Genomic DNA, 25,233 nt, shown 5'->3' with positions numbered 1-25,233 from the left:
CAAGAAACCAGTGCTACAAGAAATGTTAAAGGGACTGATTTAAGGGGAAAAGAGAAGACCACAAATAGGAAAAATTATCTATTTCCATGATTAGAACGTAATGGATACAAATACAAAAAAGGGGTTAGATATGATATCAAAAACATAAAAGGAGGGAGGAGGGGAGTTAAGAGTACAGCTTTCAGACAGAGGTCAAACTAAAGTGACCATCAATTCTGTATAGAAGAAGAAAGGAACAGAGAAGGACTACTAAAACACTGAGAAAAAAAAAAAAGTTAAAAAATGACAGTAAGTACATACTTATCAATAGCTACTTTAAACGTCAATGGACTAAATGCTCCAATTAAAAGGCATAGGGTGGCTGACTGGATAAAAAAACAAGACCCACATATATGCTGCATACAAGAGACACACTTCAGACCTAAAGACACTCGCAAACTGAAAGTGAAGGGATGGAAAAAGATACTCCACGCAAATGGCAATGAAAAGAAAGCTGGGGTAGCAGTACTCATATCAGACAAAATAGACTTTAAAACAAAAACTGTAAAAAGAGACAAAGAAGGGCATTACATAATGATCAAGGGAACAATCCAACAAGAGGATATAACACTTGTAAATATCTATGCACCCAATGTAGGTGCACCTAAATATATAAAGCAATTATTAACAGACATAAAAAGAGAAATAGACAGTAACACAATAATAGTAGGGGACTTTAACACTCCACTTACACCAACGGATAGATCATCCAAACAGAAGATCAATAAGGAAACATTGGCCTTAAACGACACACTAGAACAGATGGACCTAGTAGATATATACAGAGCATTCCATCCAAAAACAGAAGAATACATATTCTTTTCAAATGCACATGGAACATTCTCCAGGATTGATCACATATTAGGCCACAAAACAAGTCTCCATAAATTTAAGAAGATTGAAATAATACCAAGCATCTTTTCTGACCACAATGGTATGAAACTAGAAATCAACTATAGGAAGAAAATCAGAAAAGCCACAAATACGTAGAGATTAAACAAAATGCTACTGAACAACGACTGGGTTAACGAAGAAATCAAAGAAGAAATCAAAAAATACCTGGAGACGAATGAAAATGAAAATATGACATGCCAGAATTTATGGGAAACAGCAAAAGAGGTTCTAAGAGGGAAGTTTATAGCGATACAGGCCTATCTCAACAAACAAGAAAAATCTCAAATAAACAATCTAACAATGTACCTAAAGGAATTGGAAAAAGAAGAACAAACCAAGCCCAAAATCAGTAGAAGAAGGGAAATAATAAAAATCTGAGCAGAAATAAATGAAATAGAGACCAAAAAAACAATAGAAAAAATTAATAAAACCAAGAGCTGGTTCTTTGAAAAGATCAACAAAATTGACAAATCTTTAGCTAGACTCACCAAGAAAAAAAGAGAGAAGGCACAAATAAGTAAAATCAGAAATGAAAGAGGAGAGGTTACAACAGACACCTCGGAAATACAAAAGATTATAAGAGAATACTATGAAAAGCTATATGCCAACCAATTCGACAATCTGGAAGAAATGGATAAATTCTTAGACTCATACAACCTTCCAAAACTGGATCAAGAAGAAGTAGAGAATTTGAATAGACCAATCACCAGTAAGGAGATCGAAACAGTAATCACAAACCTCCCCAAAAATAAAAGTCCAGGGCCAGACGGCTTCCCTGGGGAATTTTACCAAACATTCAAAGAAGATTTAATACCTATCCTTCTCAAACTCTTCCAAAAAATTGAGGAGGGTGGGAAGCTCCCTAACTCATTCTACAAAGCTGACATTACCCTGATACCAAAACCAGACAAAGACAACACACAAAAAAAAAGAAAACTACAGGCCAATATCACTGATGAACATCGACGCAAAAATCCTCAACAAAATACTAGCAAATCACATACAACAATATGTTAAAAAGATTATACACCATGATCAAGTGGGATTTATTCCAGGTGTGCAGGGATGGTTTAACATTCGCAAATCAATCAACATAATACACCACATTAATAAAATGAAGAATAAAAATCACATGATCATCTCAATAGATGCAGAGAAAGCATTTGACAAGATACAGCATCCATTTATGATAAAAACTCTGAATAAAATGGGTATAGAAGGAAAGTATCTCAACATAATAAAGACCATATATGAGAAACCCACAGCTAATATCATCCTCAATGGTGAAAAACTGAAAGCCATCCCTCTAAGAACAGGAACCAAACAAGGATGCCCACTGTCACCACTCCTATTTAACATAGTACTGGAAGTCCTAGCCAGAGCAATCAGGCAAGAGAAAGAAATAAAAGGGATCCAAATTGGAAAGGAAAAAGTGAAACTGTCACTATTTGCAGATGACATGATTTTATATACAGAAAACCCTAAAGAATCCACCAGAAAACTTTTAGAAGTAATAAACAAATATGGTAAAGTTGCAGGATACAAAATCAACATACAAAAATCAGTTGCATTTCTGTACACTAACAACGAAGTAGCAGAAAGAGAAATTAAGAATACCATCCCATTTACAATTGCAACAAAAAGAATAAAATACCTAGGAATAAACTTAACCAAAGAGGTGAAAGATCTGTACACCAAAAACTATAAAACATTTCTGAAAGAAATTGAAGAAGACACAAAGAAATGGAAAGATATTCCGTGCTCTTGGATTGGAAGAATTAACATAGTTAAGATGTCCATACTTCCTAAAGCCATCTATAGATTCAATGCAATCCCTATCAAAGTTCCAACAACATTTTTCACAGAAATAGAACAAAGAATCATAACATTTATATGGAACAACAAAAGACCCCCAATAGCTAAAGGAATCCTGAGAAAAAAGAACAAAGCTGGAGGTATCACACTCCTTGATTTCAAAATATACTACAAAGCTATAGTAACCAAAACAGCATGGTACTGGCACAAAAACAGACACACAGATCAATGGAATAGAATCGAAAGCCCAGAAATAAACCCACACATCTATGGACAGCTAATCTTTGACAAAGGAGCCAAGAACATACAATGGGGAAAAGAAAGTCTCTTCAACAAATGGTGTTGGGAAAACTGGATAGCCATATTCAAAAAAATGAAAGTAGACCCTTGCCTTACACCATGCACAAAAATTAACTCCAAATGGATTAAAGACTTGAATGTAAGACCTGAAACTATGAAACTTCTAGAAGAAAACATAGGCAGTACGCTCTTCGACATCGGTCTTAGCAACATCTTTTCAAACACCACGTCTGACCGGGCAAGAGAAACAATAGAAAAAATAAACAAATGGGACTACATCAAACTAAAAAGCTTCTGCACAGCAAAGGAAACCATCAACAAAACGAAAAGACAACCTAACAATTGGGAGAAGATATTTGCAAACCATACTTCTGATAAGGGCTTAATCTCCAAAATATATAAAGAACTCATGCATCTCAACAACAAAAAAACTACCAACCCAATTAAAAAATGGGCAAAAGACCTGAACAGACATTTCTCCAAAGAAGATATACAGATGGCCAACAGACACATGAAAAGATGTTCAAAATCACTAACTATCAGGGAAATGCAAATCAAAACTACAATGAGCTATCACCTCACGCCCGTCAGAATGGCTATAATTAACAAGACAGGAAACAACATGTGTTGGAGAGGATGTGGAGAGAAGGGAACTCTCATACACTGCTGGTGGGAGTGCAAACTGGTGCAGCCACTATGGAAAATGGTATGGAGATTCCTCAAAAAATCAAGGATAGAACTCCCATATGATCCAGCTATTCCACTGTTGGGTATTTATCCAAAGAACTTGAAAACACTAATTTGTAAAGGTACATGCACCCCTCTGTTCATTGCAGCGTTATTCACAATAGCCAAGACTTGGAAGCAACCTAAGTGCCCATCAAGGGACGAATGGATAAGGAAGCTGTGGTATATATACACAATGGAATACTACTCAGCCATAAGAAACGATGAAATCCAGCCATTTGTGACAACATGGATGGACATTGAGGGTATAATGCAAAGTGAAATAAGTCAGAGGGAGAAGGTCAAATACCGTATGATTTCCTTCATTAAGTAGTAGATAACAACAACAATAAACAAACACATAGAGACAGAGATTGGATTGGTGGTTACCAGAGGGGAAGGGGGGAGGGAGGAGGGTGAAAGGGCTAATTCGGTACATGTGTGTGGTGATGGGTTGTAATTAGTATTTTGGTGGTGAACATGATGTAATCTATGCAGAAATAGAAGTACAATGATGTACACCTGAAATTTTTACAATGTCATAAACCAATGTTACTGCAATAAGCAAAAAATGAAAAAAAAAAAAAGATCTATAGTCTCTGTGTGTCTGATTCTGCTATCCATTATTTCTGCTGACTTTCATAATGCCTGATTTCCTTGTGTGGTTTATGTTTTTAAACTGTGACCATTTTCCTTGAAAATTTACCTATGAGAATATTTTGAGATCTGGGTTAAGATTACATTTCTCTAGAGAGGATTTGCATTTGCTTCTACCAATTGCCTTGGATACCTACCTGGCACTACTTTAAGTTGAATTTTCCTTTTGAGATGTTCCAGAACACACAGATAACATGAATTCTGATTATAAACATAATGGTGATCCAGTTTATGGTTAGAAACTCTCAGAGGAGGTTTTTGGTTGTTGAGGTGTTTTGTAATCTACCCAATGCCAAGACTAAGACCAAGGTGATTATTTTGCTGTCCCCTTCTCCTGGCAAGTTTATTTTTCACTCATCCTTAAGAATGAAACTGTAGTCCTTGTGTTCCCATTTCAGTTTTGTATTTTATCTGGCAACTCTAACTATAATAAGAATGCTTTGAATTTTTCCATCCAAAAAGAGAGATAAAAACCTAATTAAGTGGGAAGAGAGAAAAAGGAAAATTGTAGTTTGGTTTCTTTCAGGCCCTAAACAAATATTTCTGTGGTGTACTAGATTAGAGGTTTATCTACCCTACATTTTACCACATTGTGGTTTCTTTTCTAATTAGCTTTGTTAATTACTGTCCCCTCATCAGATTGCAAACTCCTTGGGGGTAGGGATTGCCTTTCTTATCTGCATATACTCATTATAACATCCAAAGCAGTGTATGGACTATAGTACATGATCAGTTAAGTTATTATTGGTCCTAAGTCCACTTCACTGCTAAGTGTTCCTCATTTTCCATCCATCCAGTTGCTCAAGAAAGAGTCGGGGAGTCATCCTACTTCCTCACTCCCACATCTTATCATCTAATCTTCTTGATTTTACCTTTCTAGTTTCTCTCAAATCTGATTTTTCTTCATTACTGTAGCCACGGTCTTAGTTTATCCCTAATCATGTCTCCTCTGGTATATTCCTTAAAAGAGTGTTTCTCAAATGTGTTACATGTGATCCTAGTTTTTTTTTTTTGTTTTTTTTTTTTTTTGTGAGGAGATCAGCCCTGAGCTAACATCCGCCAATCCTCCTCTTTTTTTTGCTGAGGAAGACGGCCCTGGGCTAACATCGGTGCCCATCTTCCTCCACTTTATATGGGACGCCGCCACAGCATGGCTTACCAAGCAGTACTTCGGTGCGCGCCCGGGATCCGAACCAGCGAACCCCGGGCCGCCGCAGCGGAGCGCGCGCACTTAACCGCTTGCGCCACCAGGCCGGCCCCGATCCTAGTTTTGCAAGATGCAATTGATGTAACCATTTCTACAGTTAAATAAGTCATTTTCTACACAGCACCCACGGTGATCTTTTTAAGTAAATCTGATCACATCAGATCTTTTTTATAAAGCTTCTCCTGTCTCTCCACTACTCTTAGATTAGAATGCAAACCTCTTACCCTGACCTGTAAGACCATATTTGATCTGATCCTGCCCATGACCTTGGCCTCATCTCCTGACTCTCTCCCTTTCTCTTCATCCCCTCCAGCCCCACTGGCCTTCTTGATGTTCCTTGAACAGATCAAGCTTTTCTTGGCCTCTGTCTGGAACACTCTGCCCTCAGAACTTCACATGGCAGGCTCCTTGTTATCATTCAGATCTCTACTCAAATGTCTATTCTTGAAAGGCTCTCTCCCTAACTAGCCTATCTACATTAAGACCTCTCTTCTCCACTCCGGTCTCATCACTCTAACTCTTTATCTGATCCGCTCTTCGGTACCATCTACTCTTCTATTGATTCCCTCCAGCAGATTTTTCATTTCCATTGTTGTAGTCTTCATTTCAGATTGGTTCTTTTTTATATTTTCCAATTCTTTGTTGAAGTTCTCACTGAGTTCTTCCATTCTTCTCCCAACATCAGTGAGCATCCTTATGACTATTAGTTTGTACTCTTTATCAGGTAGATTGTTTATCTCTGTTTTGGTTAGTTCTTTTTCTGGGGTTTTGTCCTATTCCGTTATTTGAAACATATTCCTTCGTCTCCTCATTTTGGCTCTTTCTCTGTGCTTATATCTATGTATTAGGTAGGTCAGCTATGTCTCCCGATCTTGGAGAGGTAGCCTTATTAAGAAATGCCTTCTGAAGCCCAGCAGTGTGCTTCCCTCTCATCACCAGTTCCCAATGTTCCAGGAGTGTCCCCTGTGTGGGCTACATCTGTCCTTCTCTTGTGGCAGGGCTGCTCTTACTGTAGGTGCACAGGGAGGCTAGGCTGTCCCTTAGCCAGCTGGTTGTAATGCTTAGCTGCATGTGGCTGCTGTAGACCCTTCAGTCACTTTATCGGGCATGGGAAGCCCCAGCACAGTTGGCTGCAAGGTCTAATAGCACATTCCTGCTGCAGTTTTTCTGTTAACTGAGTAGGCCCCCAGTGTGGCTGGTAGCTAGGGTCAGGGGCTTACAATTGCTGTAGGCCTCCAGCCTGCAAGGCTTTTGTCAGCTCTTTCAGGACTGCAGCTGGGTGGGGTCAGCCCCAGGTGTGTTAACACACAATTGTTTCAGGCTTTGGAAGGTGGGACCCATCCCCTATGTAGCTGTTTGAGAAGCACAAGTCTGCTGCAGCTGACAAGCCCCACCACCCACAGGGCCACACACCCCTTCAATGCAGTCCTGCCCCGTGTGCACACCCCATCCACTGAAGCAGACCCACTCACCCCACTGCAGAGGCCCCACACACTCGGCCAGTGTTGGCTTGCTCTTCTGACATGCCCTGCTCCGCAGAGGCGGACCCATTGGCCCTGCTGCAGACGTCCCACACACCACGCCTATGCGGGTCCACAAGTTGCCCGAGGGCTTGCTGTTGGGTGGGGCCAGTCCCTGGGGTGGGCTGCCTGCCCTGGCTGAGCTGGATTAAATCAGTGCTCTAGTGGGTGGAGCAGACCCCTGCGCTAAGAGGCCAGGGGAAGATCTCCAATGGCATCTGCCAGAGTCTGCGTCAGCGTGCCTGTACTAGGTCACAACAATGGCTGCCGCCAATGTCTCAGTCCCTGGAGAGGTCTCACTTCTCACCAAGATACGCCCAGAGCCTGTCAAGTGAGTCTCCTTTCACCAAAGGACTGTGTACTTTTCTTTCTGGTGATTTTAGGTTGCTTTCCAAAATGAGTGAATTTGTGTATGGGCCTTTTAAGAGCAGGCTTTTTTTCTTTCCCTTATATCTGATAGCTTTTCTGGGGGTATTCCCCATTGTTGTGAACAAACAGCAAAGCCAGATATTATGACACTCATCTTGGTTGTGCTGAGTCCAAAAGCTGCTTATTGCAGCAAAGCTCTCTCACTCAGATCCCCCACTTCTCCAGGGAATGCTTCGTACCTTAAGATAGCTCCTGGCTGGTCATGAAGCACCAAGGCTAGATTGTGGTTTTTCCTCTCCAGAAAGGAATCTTTGCCTCTTCCGCCTCAGTTAGCACTGTCTCTTGTTGTGGGGGTTCTTTTTATCCAGTTTTCAGTTCTCTTTCAGGGGTAATCGTTCCAAGGATAGTTGTAAATTTGTTGTGTCCATGGGATGAGGTGAGTTGAGTCCTCCTACGCCGCCATCTTCCACCAATCCTATTTATCTGAATTTATGTACTTATTTTTGTGTTTTTCTTCTTCATTCAATGCATATTACTGGAGCATCTACTATGTGCCAGGCAATACTCTTAGTGCTAAGGTACAAGAAAACAAAACAAAACAAGCTGTCCTCATGGAGCTTGCATTTTAGTGGCTGTCTCATGCATTTATTGAAGATTTACGTTTTATTTACATTCTAATAATTACCTAATTTTCCTTTTATTGTCTGTCTTCCCCCTAAAATGTAAGCTCCAGAATGAATAACGTGAATGAACGTACAGCTGTAGTGAGCGATCCTTATAGGAACTCAGCTGTGTATATTTATCCATCACTTCCACCTGCTAGTGGGCCTAGAGAAGGATGGAAATCCAGAAACAGCCTGCCAATTTCGACATTCCATTGTTGGAATCAGAGGATTTGGTAAAGACTAGAGTCCAATAGAGAACTGAGCTCTCTTTTAGCCAACATTTGTAGACAATGATTTAGATTATTTATTCAGGTCTCTTCTACTACTGTGTCCCTCCAGGGGGTTGTGCCCCACTGTCAGCTGCACCATTTGCATTACTGCCAATTCAAATATTTATTCATTGTCCTTGGACACCAATGAGGACAAAATGATTGAAAATCATCAACAGTCTCCCTAACCAAATACTTTGTATCCTAGCACCATTGAACCTTCCAGAAAAATCTTCTGCTTTGGCAAAGCTGTCATAGGGTCCATCTTGTATTTGAGTGTTAATTATTCGAAACAATTGTAAGTGCAAGGCCTATTTAAATTGTGTACTTTCTAGTGCAATTTGGGGATTATAATTAGTTGCACTCTTTGGGCATATATAAATCTCTTAGCCAGTTCATTATCCTCCGGTGGATTGAAGAACGTCAGTGACTCTCCTGCAAATTTGTACAGCATCGTCCAGTGACTAAGTACATATTTACTCTGGGAGAATATGCATTATTGACAATGTGGTTAATTATCTCCCAAAATAGTTTACGTATTGGCTGCTTGTAATGCTCTCTCTCTCCTCAAAAGGAGCAGCAGTACATCTCAGTAGGGAGTGGACATTCTGCTGATGCTCCAACAAGGCTGCAGGTGCTCAAAAAGGAAATTGTCTAAGAATGCTTGACCCAAGTGATAGACCTTAGCCTGGTTAGTGAGTCTGTGGCAGAGCCAAGAATAACCCCACTTCCTAGTCATCTGCCTTCTTTACAGAATCCTATCAGAAAAACAATTCATATTAAAAGTGAATGTTTTAAAAGGAGTTTGTATAAACATCTGTCACCATTTTAACCACACCCCATGGAAGAACATCAGTCTTGTCCTGGTGATGTAGAATTAGGAAGTGCTGAGAGACAAAACGGAAAGTTGAGAAAATAGAAGTGGTCAGGAAAGGGATAGAAAATGAGGAACGTAACCAAAAGGCCAGCTCCCTTGGGGAGATCCATGGGAGGAGACTATTTCCAAATATGTGGCCCAAATGATCCTAGGACTCATAACTTTAGCACTTTCTTTCTTTCCTTAATAGCATTTTTTGTTCTAGTTAATTCTGTAACACACATTTATTAAGAAAATATAGCAACATAACATTAAATATGTAAATAAATTTTATTAAAAAATACATAAATAAAATCAGACAGAGAAAACTACTGTTAACACTTTAGCTTTTTTCCTTCTGATTGTGGATAAAGCCATATCTATACATGTAGATAGATAGACATACATATTACATACATATCTAGATATGGATTATCATCCTTTCACATAATCTATCATGAAAATGTTTCTATGTCATTAAATACTCTTGAGAAACAGAATTTTGATGGCTATCTACTAGCCCACTTTGTATAAATGTACCATATTTTTTTTTCCAACAGATGAACTTTTAGGTTGTCTTTCACAGGGACATGATCATTGGTTATTTTCATCTAGAAAGTTTGTTCTGGGGAACAAATTTATGTACTAAAGCCATAGAGGATAGTGGGGATGTGGGAAAAGTAGAATCTAGTCATATTATTCAAACGTGTTCATTCATATCTATACTTTCAACTTATCTCCCAACCCAAAAATGCTAGGTGAACAAGTTAATTAGACTCATATACTCTGTCTATAAATAAGGAAGGGCTGGAAGCCAAATGCAGGGAGTCCTTATGCACATGTAGATGAGTGAACCCGTCAAAGAGCCATTCCTTCCAGTTATAACTTTAAGGAATCAAATGTTAAACATATTTTTGGAAGTTTAATATACGAATTCATTAGCTCAGATGTGGCATTTCGTTAGGTGTGGCCTGAGTCACTGGTTTCCAAAGAGAGGTATAGAAGACAATCCATTGGGCTGCAGAAAAAAATAGATCTTGTATTCACAATTATTTTTATGTTATCCTCTTAAATTTTCTATTTTAGCATACCTTTTTAATATATGTAAAATATCCATGCAGCAGTACATATAAATAATTTATACACACACATATATTCATTACAGGCACGTGCTAATTTTTTTTAAACCAATGGGATGATCAATCAAAAATGTATGGAGATTATTATCTTAGATTTCTTTAGATCTTAGATTATCTTAGATCTTAGATTGATGGAGCTTGGAGAGTTTTTCAAGCTAGAAACCTATGGATGGAGCATCAGTTTGGTCTAATACTTTGCCTAAGTGTAGGAGGCACTGGGATGGCAAATAGAACCCAAGGTTTGGTAGAGCCTAGGATATAGGTAATTGGACCTGGGAAGGTGAGTGAGCTAAAAGTTTGAGATCATCCGGGAAAAGCAAGCATCCAAGGTATGTTGAGTTATAATAAGGTGGGTGCCATTTTATGGAACATTTATAGATGTGGCCAAAGAGGCCAAGATCAAAGGAGCCTAATGAATTTAGGACACCTGAGAAGAGACTGAAGTAGGTGAGAGCCTAGGAGCCTCTCAAGAGTCTAGGTCTAACATGCCCATTAATCTACCATCCTAAGCAGTAACCTAGTAGGTCTTTGCTGTAATGAGACACAGGACAGATGGGTTTCAATAAGCAGTGGTAGAGGGAGATTTGGCTAGCATGGGTGTGGATGAAAGTCCTAGAAGCCCAAAAATAAATCTTGAAAGAACTAGCCAAAGCTAAGTTAGGAGCACCTTGAAATTAACTTTTCCCCACATTTTTGCAGAGAGTCAATTCTGCCTAACATTATAGATATTATAAGATAAAGGGCTAGTCTTAAGATACCAAGTTTCTTCTGTGTCCCCCAAATGAAAAATAAACATATGATAAGAACAATAAAATTAGAAAAAGCAAATTAGAGTCATTTTAGCTTGTATATATCTTTAATTATGTGACTCAAAGTTTATATAAACCATAAATATAAATTATTTTTCTACGGACATTTTTAAATGTTCAGTTCCATCTTAAGTTTAAAATATCCCCTTTCCAATACATTTTGTAGATAAGATGTACAGCCATGTGCCACATAATGACATTTCGGTCAACGACAGACCACATATATGACATTGGTCCCATAAGATTAGTACCATATAGCTTAGGTGTGTAGTAGGCTATACCATCTAGGTTTGTGAAAGTACTATAGGAGAGGAAGGAATTTTCCTCTATCCTTCTAGGTTCTTCTGGCTGATCTAAAAATTAAATTGACATGAGAGAGATTAACAGGAGAAAAACAAACAAAGGTATAATAACATGTTATACATGGGAGAAACCCAGAAAAACTGAGTAACTCACCAAAATGGATGAAGCCCTCACCTTAAATACCATCCTCAGCTAAAGACAAAACAAGATGTTGGAGGTAGGGGAAGTCAGGGACTTCAAAGGGAAGGAAGGCAATTCACAGGTAGATGAAAAGGAGCAAATGTTTGGAAAACAAGTTTCTGGCCACACAGAAACAGAAGAACACAGAGGGGAGCCCAGTAAACAGGCTTTTCTAGGTTCCTCCCTGTCTACCACCTAATTCATGTTATGCTAAGGTGATAGCTCGCTTCCTGAGACAGGTTTTTTTATTTGAATTCTTTTAGGCAGTTAGGGGAGAGGTAACAACAAAAACTTTCTGAGTCTTTTATTTCTTAAAAATAAGCAGCCTAGGGGCTGGCCCAGTGGCATAGTGGTTAAGTTCGTGTGCTCCGCTTAGGCGGCCCAGGGTTCGTGGGTTCAGATCCCAGGTGCGGACCTACACACCACTCATCAAGCCATGCTGTGGCAGTGTCCCACATATAAAATAGAGGAAGATGGCCACAGATGTTGGCCCAGCAACCATCTTCCTCAAGCAAAAAGAGGAAGATTGGCAACAAATGTTAGCTCACGGCCAATCTTCCTCACATACACAAAAAAGAGAGCAGACTAAAATAATCCTCATGTTAAAGAGACACATTTTCAGGTGGCAAATTTTGTTCCCCTTCAGTATATTCCAAGATGTTCGCACAACGACACATTTCTCAGAAGGTACCCTATCGTTAACCAAAGCATGACTGTACACAACTCCTAATGTGGCCATGATCCATCCGTATTCAATGGTGAAGGCCATAGGTATTACTGAGAACAAAATAAAATGGCTGAGAATGTAAGTTGACCACTGAAGGTGACGTTCACAGAAGAGTCAATGTCTCCCTGAGGACAGGGAGTTTGTGATGAGTTCTAGCACTGATGACTGCTGAGGAGACAGTGGAAAGGTGACACAGAGGATCATGAAGACCTCTCCAGACAGAGTGGACATTGTAGTCTTGCCCACCCCACCCCATAAAAATAAGACAAATAAAAATGAGTTTTTTCAAGAAAGGAAGGTCTATCCCCACCTTGACAAGGCATCTGCTCACACATTCTCCTTAGCAGGATGTGAGCAGCTGGAAGCCAGTGACTGTTTCTGAAGGCATTTTTCCAAACGTCTGAGGCTCTGTCTCTGAATTCTGACTGAATTTGCCCCATCCCTCCTCAAAATGTGGTCTCTCAGCTCAGAAGTTTGACAAGATCAAACAACCAGAGCTATTTAAACATCCTACTTTGGATAACACCTTTTAAGACAGTTAACAATTCTAGCTTGTTTAGACTCTCACCTGCCACACACACACACACACACACACACACACACACACACACACACACACATTAGAAGCCAGGAAAATTCATCTTTCTCCTTAAGCCATCCAAATGCCAAGATGACTTAGAGTCAACTTCTAGGTTTGGGATTGTTACCTTTCCTTAATCCCATAACAGCTGCCTCTCAGTGGTCAAGCTAAATCCATTTAGCTTATGTCTGACTTGTGGATTTTCTGGAGTGGAAAATTTTTTAAAAATAATTCTTATTCTTTAGAACAACTGGTAATAATGAGAAAGACTAAGGGGTATTCATAAGCTGTTATAAGACACAATTCCTGTTCTATGCATTATTCATTTATGCAAACTGTTGTAAAGGTACCAAATTCACTGTTCAACTGGGTTGGAAAAGTCCCTGGACTCAAGATTACACTGGTATGCACATTTCTAAGGCTTGGTTCTGTTTAACATTTTCATCAGTGACCTGCTTAAAGGAGCAGAGAGCAAACTCATTAAGTTCCTGGATGGAAGGGATAGCCAGAACATTGGAGAACAGGATTAGAATTTCCCCAGCCCTTGCCAAATTAGCAAAACTGTCAGAGTCAAATATGTTCACTGCGGACAGGCAGGGAAAAGCAATTTGCTCAAATGTGAGCTGAGTAGTATCAACTTATTTAGGTGCAGAATTGTAAACAATATGGATGCCAACAGACTTGTAGCAAGAAATAAACTTACCCAGTGGAACCACTAGTGTTCAATGGGGCCTTTGCACTCCTGTAAAATGGATTCAGATCCCCAATCCATGGACTGTGGAAGCATAAAGCCACCCCTTGACCCTCCAAGAATTCTAAGAATTCCAGTGAGCTTTTCTTTTCCGTGGCGCTTCTAGCTTCAGATTCCTGATTCCACTTAATTAGCCTAGTTTTTTGTTCATTTCACTGTCCTGCTCTAGTCATCCTATAACAAACCATGTTGAGCCAGACATAAAAACCATTTCCCTCTCATCAGCAAATCATGGCCTCTGCAGAAGGGCCTGGCTATCTCCTTGGTTGTCTTGGCTCTTGTTCAACCCTTCTGATTAAACTTCTACCCCAAGTAGTTTAACAGGGTATTTTTCTAAATATACACAGTTTTCTCCCTAAGAGGAACTCTGGGGCCAGCTGATAACATTTACACCTGTGTTACCTAACAAAGGTGAGCATCACAAAGCCAGGAGCCAATAGGACTATAGCCAGGGGCCAGCAAACTTTTTCTGTAAAATGGCAGATGGTAAATATTTACTATCTCTATTGCAACTGCCCAACTCTGATGCTGTAGCATGAAAGCATTCATACACAATATGTTAATGAAAGGGCATGGCTGGATTTGGCCCCAGGATAGGCCATAGTTTGCCAGCTCCTGCTAGACTGAGCTTCAGAATCTTTGGCTTTTGGGAGACTTAACAACCATCTTCTTCAACGATTTCATTTTACACCTGTAGAAACCAGGATTTTAAAAGTACAGTGACGTTTATGCGAATTCATGAGACAGTTAAGCCAGGGTTAAAACTTCAAACTACAAACAGGTAGACCAGTTCCTAGGCCAGTGCCCTCTCCACTGCATCATCACTAGATGATTTCCAGAAGGTTCTGGGGATCCCTGCTTGAATAGCAGAGCCTCCTCTAGAAATTTTTCCACTATAACAATGCATGAGTTGTATTATGTGTAATACACAGTAGTGTCATCTTGCAACATCCCTAGCAGGACCCAAGATGCATGTTTGACTAAAGATTCAGGTGAGGCTGATGCTACCACAAGGAGCAGACTTTGTGAAAACCAGAATAGAGCGTGGAATAGATTAGAAAGGAAAGCTAGGCACAAAGATCAAAGGACATAGTTTTATTCAGCTAAAATAAAGTTAAAGGTGACATAAAATCTTCATGTACCAAGAGGAATGTTTTAAAGAGGAGCAATTGTTTCCCATCTCCTATTAGAACGAAAAGAGCAGGATTGGAGTATAAGTCAGATGACAGAAAGAACTTGCTGGAGGTGAATCTGTTATTCCCAAGAACTGTGGGCCAGAGGAAGTCACAGAATTCCCTTAATGATTGGATCTGGGAGTTGGCATCTTTCAGGGAGGGTTAGGAGAGAGGGAAATAACTGAGTTAGTGATTCTTAGAGTCCTTTCTTTCTCATTAAGTCCCCTGAAAGCTGTAGTAAAGAGTCCTTCTCTGAGCCAATAGGGACTCATTGAATCATTATACTTAATGAGAACAGGACAGTTTCTTTAAGAGGGTTGTGAAGTGTAGAACACCAAGTAGATACTCTACTGGAAAAAAGTAATTGTCCAGATTTCTAAGGAGCCTCCCAGATGACACTCCATCACATTGGCAGGCAATGGGGTAACTCACAGAAAACCCACCATTCAGGGCCGGAAGCCTGCAGCCTCTTCCAATGTGTGTGTGTGGACATGCTTGGTGCCAGGAGTTTCTTAATGTGGAGAGTCGATCTGCAATTTGAAGACCCAGTAGCTTGGACCTATTCCTCCTTGAAAGTCAGGGCCAAATATTTATGAGAACTCTTATTTTACTAGCTTTGATAAAGATAAATCATAGCACATATCTTGTTACTAATTAAAAATGGTGCAATCTGTTCAAATATCATTTCTGGAGAGCACATTTCATGAAACTATCCCAGAAGATTATTTGTCTCAAGCCACGCCTTTTCCAAATGATGAACTCTTGATGATTGTTATTTTTCATTATTGTAATTTTTTTTCCAGATGACCCGGGAACCTGCACGTCATGCGCTATGGGGTATTACATGTAAGTCTGGCCTTCTTTCTCATGGCACTAACTTTTCTGCAGTTTAAGCATTACTGATTTAATCCTAAAGTCCAGTGATTAAAGCACAGAGGCCCTGCAGCCTGAAGCAACTCTGCCCTGTCAGGCTATTAAGGAACAATTCTTGGATTTAGCATTAAGAGCCCAGCTGTTTTCTTGCCTCGAAAGGAGGCCTTCTCTTTCTTGGTCCTGGAAGTCACCCAACCTGACACTGGTGTCTAGGAATCTTGCCATGGGTTACCGAGATTCAGACCTTGCTGTTTATGGACAGACCTTAATAATATACCCGACCCCACGCAAGCTGTTTCCAAATGTCTGAGTGGAGACCTTGTCCTTAATGGGAGTCAGACCATCCAGGATGAAGCCAGGTGCTACATTAGCTCCTAAACATCCCCTGGGTAATGAGAGACACAGATCATCAGATAACGATCACCCCCAAAGTTCTCTAAGACAAATCTACAAATCAAAGATGGTGTCTCAACATCACCTCCCTTTCCTATTCTAGTCTCCATTCCAGGGTACATTGGTGCTGATCTTGGAAGAAAAACTAAGAGAGGGAGATGAAGAGAAAAGGGAGGCCCAGTTAACACATAGACTGCACAGTCTTCCCTGTCATCCTAAAAACTGAGGCGTTTTGTGATGACAGATTCTCATGTCCATTTCCTCTCTTCACCTTTCCATGAAGATTTCCAGGGACACGAGATCAATGTCACTCTCCAAAAGAGAAAACTGAAGCTCATAGAAGCTATGGGTTCTGTCGTGTTGTAACACAAGCTAGTGAGGGGTCTAGATTTGGGTCACTTCAACTTTGGTGGGCCAACTCCTCCTGTCATCACACTGCCTTTTACCTCCATCAGATTCCAGGGGATCAAAATGTGGTAATGGTTGGGAAGATGTTCAAAGGGGTGAGAAGGATGGGAGGGAAAGGAAAACCCATAAAGCTAGAACATACTAAAAACTATCAGTTAACCTCATCATTACTTAACCTGATGGTTTTAATTAAACTTTTCTAGAGTAGCCTATTATTCTCTACATGGACTGTGTCTCTACGTCACAGCGCTCCTGACCTACTGATGTAAATTACTGTTCCATTTACACAGGGGAGGAGGGGTGAGAAGAAGCCCCCAGGCTGGATTATTGTAAGGTAGACCGGATGACAGTAAATAAGCAGAAAGTAATTTGTCAGCATGTTCATAGTGGGCATTTACCCAGCATATGGCCTGCCACAGACACCCAAAGAGGAGATGAACAGCAGAAATGCAAGTGTTCCTTGGTGAGGGCACAGGGCACAAAATGTTCCTCAAAGAACCGAGGAAGGAGAACTTAGACTCAAGGAAAGAAAGTGACCATGCAGAAGGGGGTGGGTGAAGAATTCTCCTCTTTGTCCCTCTTACGACTCTGTGTCCCCCCAGCCTAACTCTACCCTTCTTCATTTTGACACCAGAACACACCCCTTGACCTGCACCTACTTCCTCTGCCACCTGAGAGCGTCCTCTGTTAAATTTTGGAGCCATTCTTGTCAGCTTCTCCAGCTTACCACCGCCCACTGATAACCATGAGAAACAAATACACTGATGCCCAATATTTTACTAAGGGTAAAACATGAGATATTCGTTTCAAGAAACACACATTTATAACCCTTTAGAATATTTAGTAAGTTTGAATTCAGCTAATAAAACACTGGACAATAGAAGTTGTTAGTGCAGAAATGCAAAGCTTTCCTCTGATATCTTGTTGATGCTACGAAATTCATCAAAGGGCAAAGGTCAACTCCATTCCACTCCACCTTCACATGAGCCTGTAATTCAGTGAAGTCTGAATTACATCATTTTACTGTTAGAATGAGAATAACGGACAATATGCATAAAAATACATATACATAAAAGCTAAGGCACTTTGCTGTTAATATTAATAATTGGGTGACAGACATTTTGGTAAGCTACTTGAACTCAACACTGAGCTGTTTCAGACCTTGCAGGTGTCATTTGGCAAAAACACACGAGCTCTGTCTGTCTGTTCTAACAGATCTTCGTTAAAATCTCAGTCCCAACTTTAAGTACCTATTAGACTTTCAGCACTTAATCTCCAGACTCAGTTCCTTTATTTAGAAATTAAAGATAAGAGCTACCGTGTGGGATTGTGTAGAGGTTTAAATGAGTTAATACTTGACGCATGATCAGTACTCCATAAATAAATATCAGGACTCCTGTCCTCCTCTCCAACCTCCTCACAGCTGTCCTGATAATGGGTCCTCAGAGTCCAGAGGCAGGTGATTGATGACTTGTTTGGAGGGCCAACAAGACCAGAGGCCAAGACAGACCAACAGACCAAGAGGAGGTTTTCTGCCCTGAAACCCAAATATCAACCCCTGTTAAAAACAATGTGTGGACATATATAAGGAGATTAAATGATGGTGGTTAAGAGAAATACGTCAACATAGCTTATGAGAGAAACTCTACCTTCTCCCCCAGGTTTGAACACCACTGTTATAAAGCCTGTCCCGAGAAGACCTACAGTGAAGAATCTGAATGCAAAGCATGCGATACCAACTGTGGCAGCTGTGACCAGAATGAGTGCTATTGGTGTGAAGAGGGCTTCTTTCTCTTGGGTAAGCAAGAGAATAGGGCCGGCCCCGCTGCTTAGCGGTTAAGTGCGTGTGCTCCGCTGCTGGCGGCCCGGGTTCGGATCCCAGGCGTGGGCCAACGCACTGCTTCTCCAGCCATGCTGAGGCCGCGTCCCACATGCAGCAACTAGAAGGATGTGCAGCTATGACATACAGCTATCTACTGGGGCTTTGGGGGAAAAAAATAAATAAAAATTAAAAAAAAAAAAAAAAGCAAGAGACTAGGATCGTACAAAGTGAGAACAAGGCTCCATGGCTCTACCCAGAAATGGGAGCACTTGTTTGATTGGTTTCAGAGTCTTCATGGGCCTCCTGTCCAAGGAGGAATTTTAATTTGGTTTGAAAATAAACATTAGCCAGGACTACTTCCTTCTGCTTTTATTACTGAAGCATAGTTCCTATTTCACTAATTAATTTCAAATATCTCCCAGCTACTAGAAACAAGACTGAATGCAGGGTGGGGATGGGGGGGTGATGCTGAAGATAAATGCTTTGGAATTGAAGTCACCTGGAATATTCAGACCCATGACTCTTTTCTTGAGACTTAATCCATGTTACATATTCCTGAGCACTGTAAAAGTTAAACAAGATCTTTTGTCTTAGGTTTTGGTCAATTCATTGACTTTGATGGAAATAGATGGTTAGGAAAGAAATATACTGCAAGTCGTCCAATTGAAGAATAATAGCCCAGTGCTCTTGAATGCTTGTGGGAGAAAGAGTGGGGCCGACAGCTCATAACGATCTCCAGTGGCTCTCTATATAGAGATTCATTTTGTTTGTAGTTTTTCAAGCCCTCGAGAACGTAAAGTTCTTTATTCTATGCTGTTAACCCTTTGAGCTGATAGCCAATTTAAATTTTCGGTTACAAGAGGACTAAAAGTGTTGGATTTATTAAGACACAGTTGTTGGATGAAATAAGCTACTGCCATCTAGGTTTCTTTAAAAATAAACTCAAACAAAAATGTTCCTGCGATTCTCTTTGGCCTATATAGAACTTGGCCTTGCATAGAACACTGAGCTAAGCCAGCCAGAGTTCCGCCTTCACGGGTCCTCTCTGTGTTCTTGTGTAGGCGGCAGTTGTGTGAGGAAGTGTGGCCCTGGCTTCCACGGTGACCCAGAGATGGGAGAATGTGAACCCTGCCACCGAGCCTGCAAAACCTGCACGGGCCTTGGCTACGACGAGTGCAGCAGCTGCCGAGAAGGACTGCAGCTGCGGCATGGGACATGTGTGGGTCCCACCCAGATCCAGGTGGAAGGAAAATTCTGGAATGGTATGTGCCTCCCATGAGAGAGATGGCAGGTGTCTAGCTGCCTTCTCTGCCTCCCTCTCTTCCTCCCTCTTTAAGTCTTGCTTTTGGGATCTCCAAGAGATGAAGCCTGGGCAGAGAAACAAAAGTTTGGAGTGAGAATCTAGTTTGGGTCACTCCTGGGGCCTCTTTGATGCTCACAGTGGGAGAGGGTAGGAGGCTGTGGTTGGCTGGTATTTGGCCAGGAGGGAAAATCCAAAGGGAAACTTACCATTGGTCTGGCCACTTGAGTTTCTGCCTGGGTGGAGACCTTGGAGCACTTAAAGAGAGTCAAATAGGGAAATGGCCCGACTATTATTTTCTCAGAGATTTCAGAATAGCTTCTATCACATTCATGTTTCTCTTTATTATGAGGAACATGAACATTAGGAACATAAAGGAACATTATTCCTTTACCTTTGCTATGGTAAAGGAAAATGTTACTAGTACAATAGGCTTTTCCAGTTAGACAAGGAAGAACTACTCTAAAGTATTGGAACTTAAGCTAAAACAGCTGCTCTTTCTGGCTTGATTATTAGAACTTGCCATCATGCAAGCTTGCCTTTTAAACGTTACCCTCTCTAGTTGCAGATGGGGAAAGGGGAGGGCTTGAGAAGAGGCAGGAGGGAGGAAAAGTGTGGGAGCCTGGAATCTAGCGGTAAAGGCCTGCACGTATTCATTCCTACCTGAGTCTGCATAATTGGCCTCCTTACATGGAGCCTCCGTTACAGGCTTCCTTGCAAGGTAATCACAAACTTTCGGTGACCTCTCCATATCTGAAGTGGTTAAAAACAAAATCCCTTTCCTGCTGGAAAAATCTGACTCACATTCTATGCAGAGATGCTCATGAAAACAAGAGATGCTCTCCGTTTGATTTTGAGGCAAGGATTTGGTAAAAAGGTCATTTCAGTGCAGCTGAAAGGTCTGCTCAGGATGAGTCTTCTAAGGGCTGGAGAGAGTGATAGATCCGGGGCAGGAGAAAAGGCTCTTGCTGGGTCTCAGAGGAAGGATGGCCACGGCTGCTGTCTATTATGATAGTGTCACACTTGCAACCTAAAGGAACAACAGCTCAGAGACTGCCACAAATGCAGCAGCCAAAAGCAATGGAGAACACGGTGCAGATTTCTGAGACATAGCTGGGAAGAAAATCATTCAATCCAGATTGGGATATCTTCCGTGAATTATAGCTGAACCAAAATGCTGAAAATGAGTTTGTCTGGCATTCAGGCATTTGAGAGGCAGTGCAAGCCAAGAGGAAAATAGTCTGATGCTGTGTTTCTAGCTCAGAACATCTGTATTTTATCTGGCGTCCAGATGATGAAAAGGTCCAGGGAGCCAAGAGTCAAGCAGACTTGATTCCCCAAATGATTACATGTCCCTTTCAACTGGACTACGCACTTCGCAAGCAGAAATCAGGCTTTGATTGTTCCCTTTTGTCGAAGCACCACACCCATCCCTCTACATTTTCTACTATCAAAACGTAATGTTTTTGAAGAGAGGAAGGAATTAGTCCATTTGGGGATTTAGCACTAATAAGGGATTCGGGAAGCAGATGACAATGTTTCTCACGGCTGGACAAAAGCAATCAAGTCAATGACGTGGGTGCACTTTTCCACTTCTATGATCTGGGAAATAAGACACACAGGCTATTAACAAAGAGAAAAATCTGTCTCATCACTGAGCAAGGTAAGGCCATAGCTCAGCTCCCCCAGCATAGTTTAGGCATCACTGAAATGGACAGTGAACGGGACATGCATTCCACCAGGCCCTGGGAGGATTTGAGCCCATCCCTACATCTTTCTCCTGACTTCTTTTCCTTAAAAAACAAGGTTGAGAGTGTAGTGGGAGAGTGGAGCATTCCAGAAAACAAGCATTAAGTAGCTACACCTTGAAGATGATGGAAAGCAGATTGCAGTCATCCTGGGTCAACTTAGAGGGAGCCCAGACAAATCACAGAGTGTGTATGAGAGAATGCAGCTGTCTAGGTGCTACCAGCAAGGTGTTGTTGTCATTGTCTAGACACAGATTCAGATCCAGGTAGGAAAGGTAAGACGGGAAGTCCATTCCTTCACCCAGTGAAGGACAGTACAAAAAGATCATGCTTGCATCCGAAGACCACGACCCGCCCCATGAGTCTAGTCAGCAAGTGTTGGGGAATCACTCTTGAAATAAAATCCAACTAGAGTTCACTGAACTCCTCTTTCAATAAGGTGGCTAATCACGGTGAGAGTGGCAATGATGAGAGGGCCATCATTCTGTCAGCTACCAGTGGAGTGGGAATTCCTCCTACCCTGTCCAGAGATTTCCCTACACCTCAGACCATGCCTGAGAATCCTCCAGCCAAGACGAAGTAATCACCAAAGACGGCTGTTCAACTCTCTGCTCTTCCCACCACCAAAAAGTCAGTGCACAATAGTACAGATCATCCCCAGATCCCCTGCCCCAGTCACTAATATATTGTGACAATTACTTAATCCAGTGTCCCTACATGGCAGTAACAGAACAATACGAAACAGGCTGCTGATGGCTTCAGCAGGGACTCAGGTATCACACAGAGCCACCATGGGTGGAAATGTTCAGGTGTGGCAGGCCCCGGGGCCTTGAAAGAAGGTAATGACTTCAGCTGATTTCCTGAAACCATTGCTGGGAATGGAAACTGTTTACTCGATTACTGTTAAATCATTTGGATTTTCTCAAGTGGTTTTCCCCCTGGCAGTGCTGGAGAGTCCTAGGAATAATTCCTGCACATTTCCCCTGCCCACCTATTTCCATCACTGATTAAAACCCTGCTTGTGGCAGGCTCTAATTACCTATTCTGATGATAGTCTAATCTACGAAGTGCAGACACAGTGAATTAACTTTTTATCTTTGACCACATCCTAACAATTTATCACTAGCCTGACTTTTGATCTTAATTCCTATGCTCTGAGAAAGACTGGAATCCCAGAGTCAGTCAGAAACACTGAAAACCACTCATGTGTGGAAAAAAAATTCTCAGTAGTGAGGAGGTATGTTGCCTAATAGTAACTGAACTCTAGAGAACTTTGAAGATGCCACGAAAATCTGATTTTTAGAAGGATTTTGTAGATGTATACAGTTGCCCAACTTAGACATGAGGGCATCATTTTTACTTAATTAACCAATCAGAACTCAGAGTGCAGAAAACAAGTCTCTCCGTAAGTACGTAAACCTTTGCCCAGTGGTGTGAAGGAGCTACATATATCCACTTGCATTGATTGTTAAATATCCAGGAATTTTATCAGTGGATCGTCAAACCACGGGCAGTTTGAAATCAGCTATGGTGGGAGTATTTATACCATGGAAATTGGCAAACACTACAAATCAAGTTGTTTTGTTTTGTTTTGTCTTCCAAAGAGCCATTTTACCAGTACACCACTGCTTTGGCTTCTACTAAACTATTTTAAAATCCAGATTAATTACTAAAACATCTCTCTATGGATGTAGGCTTCAGAGTTAGGCAAATCTGAATTCAAATCCTGGCTCTGTTCTTTACTAGCTGTGTGACCCCGAACAAGTTACTCATCCTCTCCAAGCCTCATCCTCATCTATAAAATGAGAACATGAAACTACCTCACACAAGGTCATTTTGAGAATTAAATGAGAGAACACATGTAAAGCTCCCAGCACATAACACGACACAATAAAAGTCCATCCATTCCCTAACCCTTTAACCTGATCCAGTTTTAACACATGAAACACTAGTTCACTTTCAAAACAGCCTTCCCTAGCTCATGAAAGAAAGCAATCTTGGGGGCCTAGAGAGTAATACTGGTCTGGAAAAAAGTCCCAGAGAGAAGGCAGCAAATAATGGCCAGTTGGGATGCCCAATAGCCAGGCGAGTCCTGACTCAACCAAGAATGTGTACTCGCAAAGATGCTGACAGCAGCTTTATTTATAATAACGGCAACAACAAAAGGGAGGTGAGCAATCTGAAAATGTAGCAGAAAAATTAAGTGAATTGTAGTTCATGCAAATAAATACACAAAACATTAAAAACAATGTTTACAAGAATTTGAATAGCAAGAGAAAATGCCTATAAGGTTTATAATATTAAATGCAAAATGTAGGGTTGGTATTATATATGTGGAAGATGTAAATGGTTACACATACATAGACATATGTAATCATACTCATATACTCAACGTAAAGATGGGAGATCTATGTGCCAAAGCACACACCGCAGACATTTCTGGGTGGTAAGATTATCTATCGAAAATTTATCTTCTTCTTTATCCTTTTCACATTAAAAAAATAAAACACTTTATTTTTCTTAATAAAAAAGAACCTGTGCCCACTGCAAGCCCATCTTTGGTGAAGAGCCCGCTGCAGAAGCGACGAAGGCGGAAGTTTCAAATCAAAAGAGGTAACAGGGCGATAGGGAGGAAAAGGCACCACAGCCAATCAGGAGTCTCTGTGATTAGAAACCAACCCGAGAAGCTGGGCGGCGAGGAGTAAGTGGGGAAGCAGAGGTCGTGAGAGAGAAATGGAGAGCGGAGGAGACCCCAGCACAAAAGATCAGTGAGCGCTCAAAGGGGAAAGACGGGCAGGAAATTCAGCCGTGGAGGCTTCTAGGACATGTTAGGACGTTCCTGAGGTGCTAAGTGGTTATGCCCGGCAGCGGCTATTAAGGAAAGCCTGTGTCCTTCCGATCTTTAAGAACAGGCTGAAAAAGCACCTTTTATCTTCCCAGTCACGGCAGCGTTATTTGAAATAACAAAGATTGGAAAAAACTAAATGGTTACCAATAGGAGAGTAGAAAAATGAAGCATGATACATCCATACAGTGGGATACTGTGGAGCCATCTGAAAGAATCAGGAGGTTCTTTATGTACTGATGAAGAGTGTTCTCCAAAATATATTGTTGCAAAAAAAAAAAAAAAAGCGATGTAATAAGCAGTGTGACTAGACACAGTTTGTATGAAAATGGTGGAGAAGGGATTGGGAAAGAGACTTCACGGTATAGGCCTTTTCTACATTTTGAACCATGTGAGTATTGCTTATTTAGTAAGAAAAGAATTGTTTTATGTGATTGAGCCATAGTTATTTTTGAAGGACAGGACACTACATTTCTTGGTCAAGGTGATTTTTTTTGAGGTCCTGTCCAGTCTAGAATTTCTGGAGTAGAAAAAAAGAGAAACTGTGATCAAGGTCAGACTTTACTTGTTGAGATTAAGCCACCAATCTTTTATGAGAAAGAACTCTGGCTGGGGACGACCTTATCCATTGCCCAGGTATAATTGCTGTTAATTACGTGTACAGAGCACCCTCTAGTGGAGACATGAGGACATTACAGATTTTTCAGTGTATCGATACACATTACAGTATATCGCAGTAAAATATCAAATTGCCAGAATGTGAGATGTATGTAATTATACATACGTGTATATGTTTAGAGATACACATTTTACACAAATATGAGAAAACTATGAAAACTCTTATCTTTGTAAATACAACATTT

At 40.9% G+C, this 25,233-nt stretch overlaps 1 protein-coding gene across 3 annotated transcripts in view; it reads left to right on the top strand.

Moving 5' to 3' along the window:
- PCSK5 (proprotein convertase subtilisin/kexin type 5) overlaps nucleotides 1-25,233 on the top strand; it is a 448,916-nt gene that overhangs the window by 368,194 nt on the left and 55,489 nt on the right. For 2 of the 3 annotated variants that reach the window (XM_058565627.1, XM_058565629.1), the window contains exons 25-28: nucleotides 15,785-15,827; nucleotides 18,317-18,453; nucleotides 19,539-19,739; nucleotides 24,058-24,138. In XM_058565627.1, coding sequence (XP_058421610.1) covers nucleotides 15,785-15,827; nucleotides 18,317-18,453; nucleotides 19,539-19,739; nucleotides 24,058-24,138 — 462 coding nt within the window. The remainder of the gene's footprint in view (nucleotides 1-15,784; nucleotides 15,828-18,316; nucleotides 18,454-19,538; nucleotides 19,740-24,057; nucleotides 24,139-25,233) is intronic. The other variant, XM_058565628.1, reaches the window with a different exon arrangement.

This window comes from Diceros bicornis, chromosome 22 (assembly GCF_020826845.1).
Source record: "Diceros bicornis minor isolate mBicDic1 chromosome 22, mDicBic1.mat.cur, whole genome shotgun sequence".
NCBI classification, from domain to species: Eukaryota; Metazoa; Chordata; class Mammalia; order Perissodactyla; family Rhinocerotidae; genus Diceros; species Diceros bicornis.
Note: the sequence above shows the minus strand (reverse complement) of the source record. Positions and strands in the feature narration are given on the sequence as shown.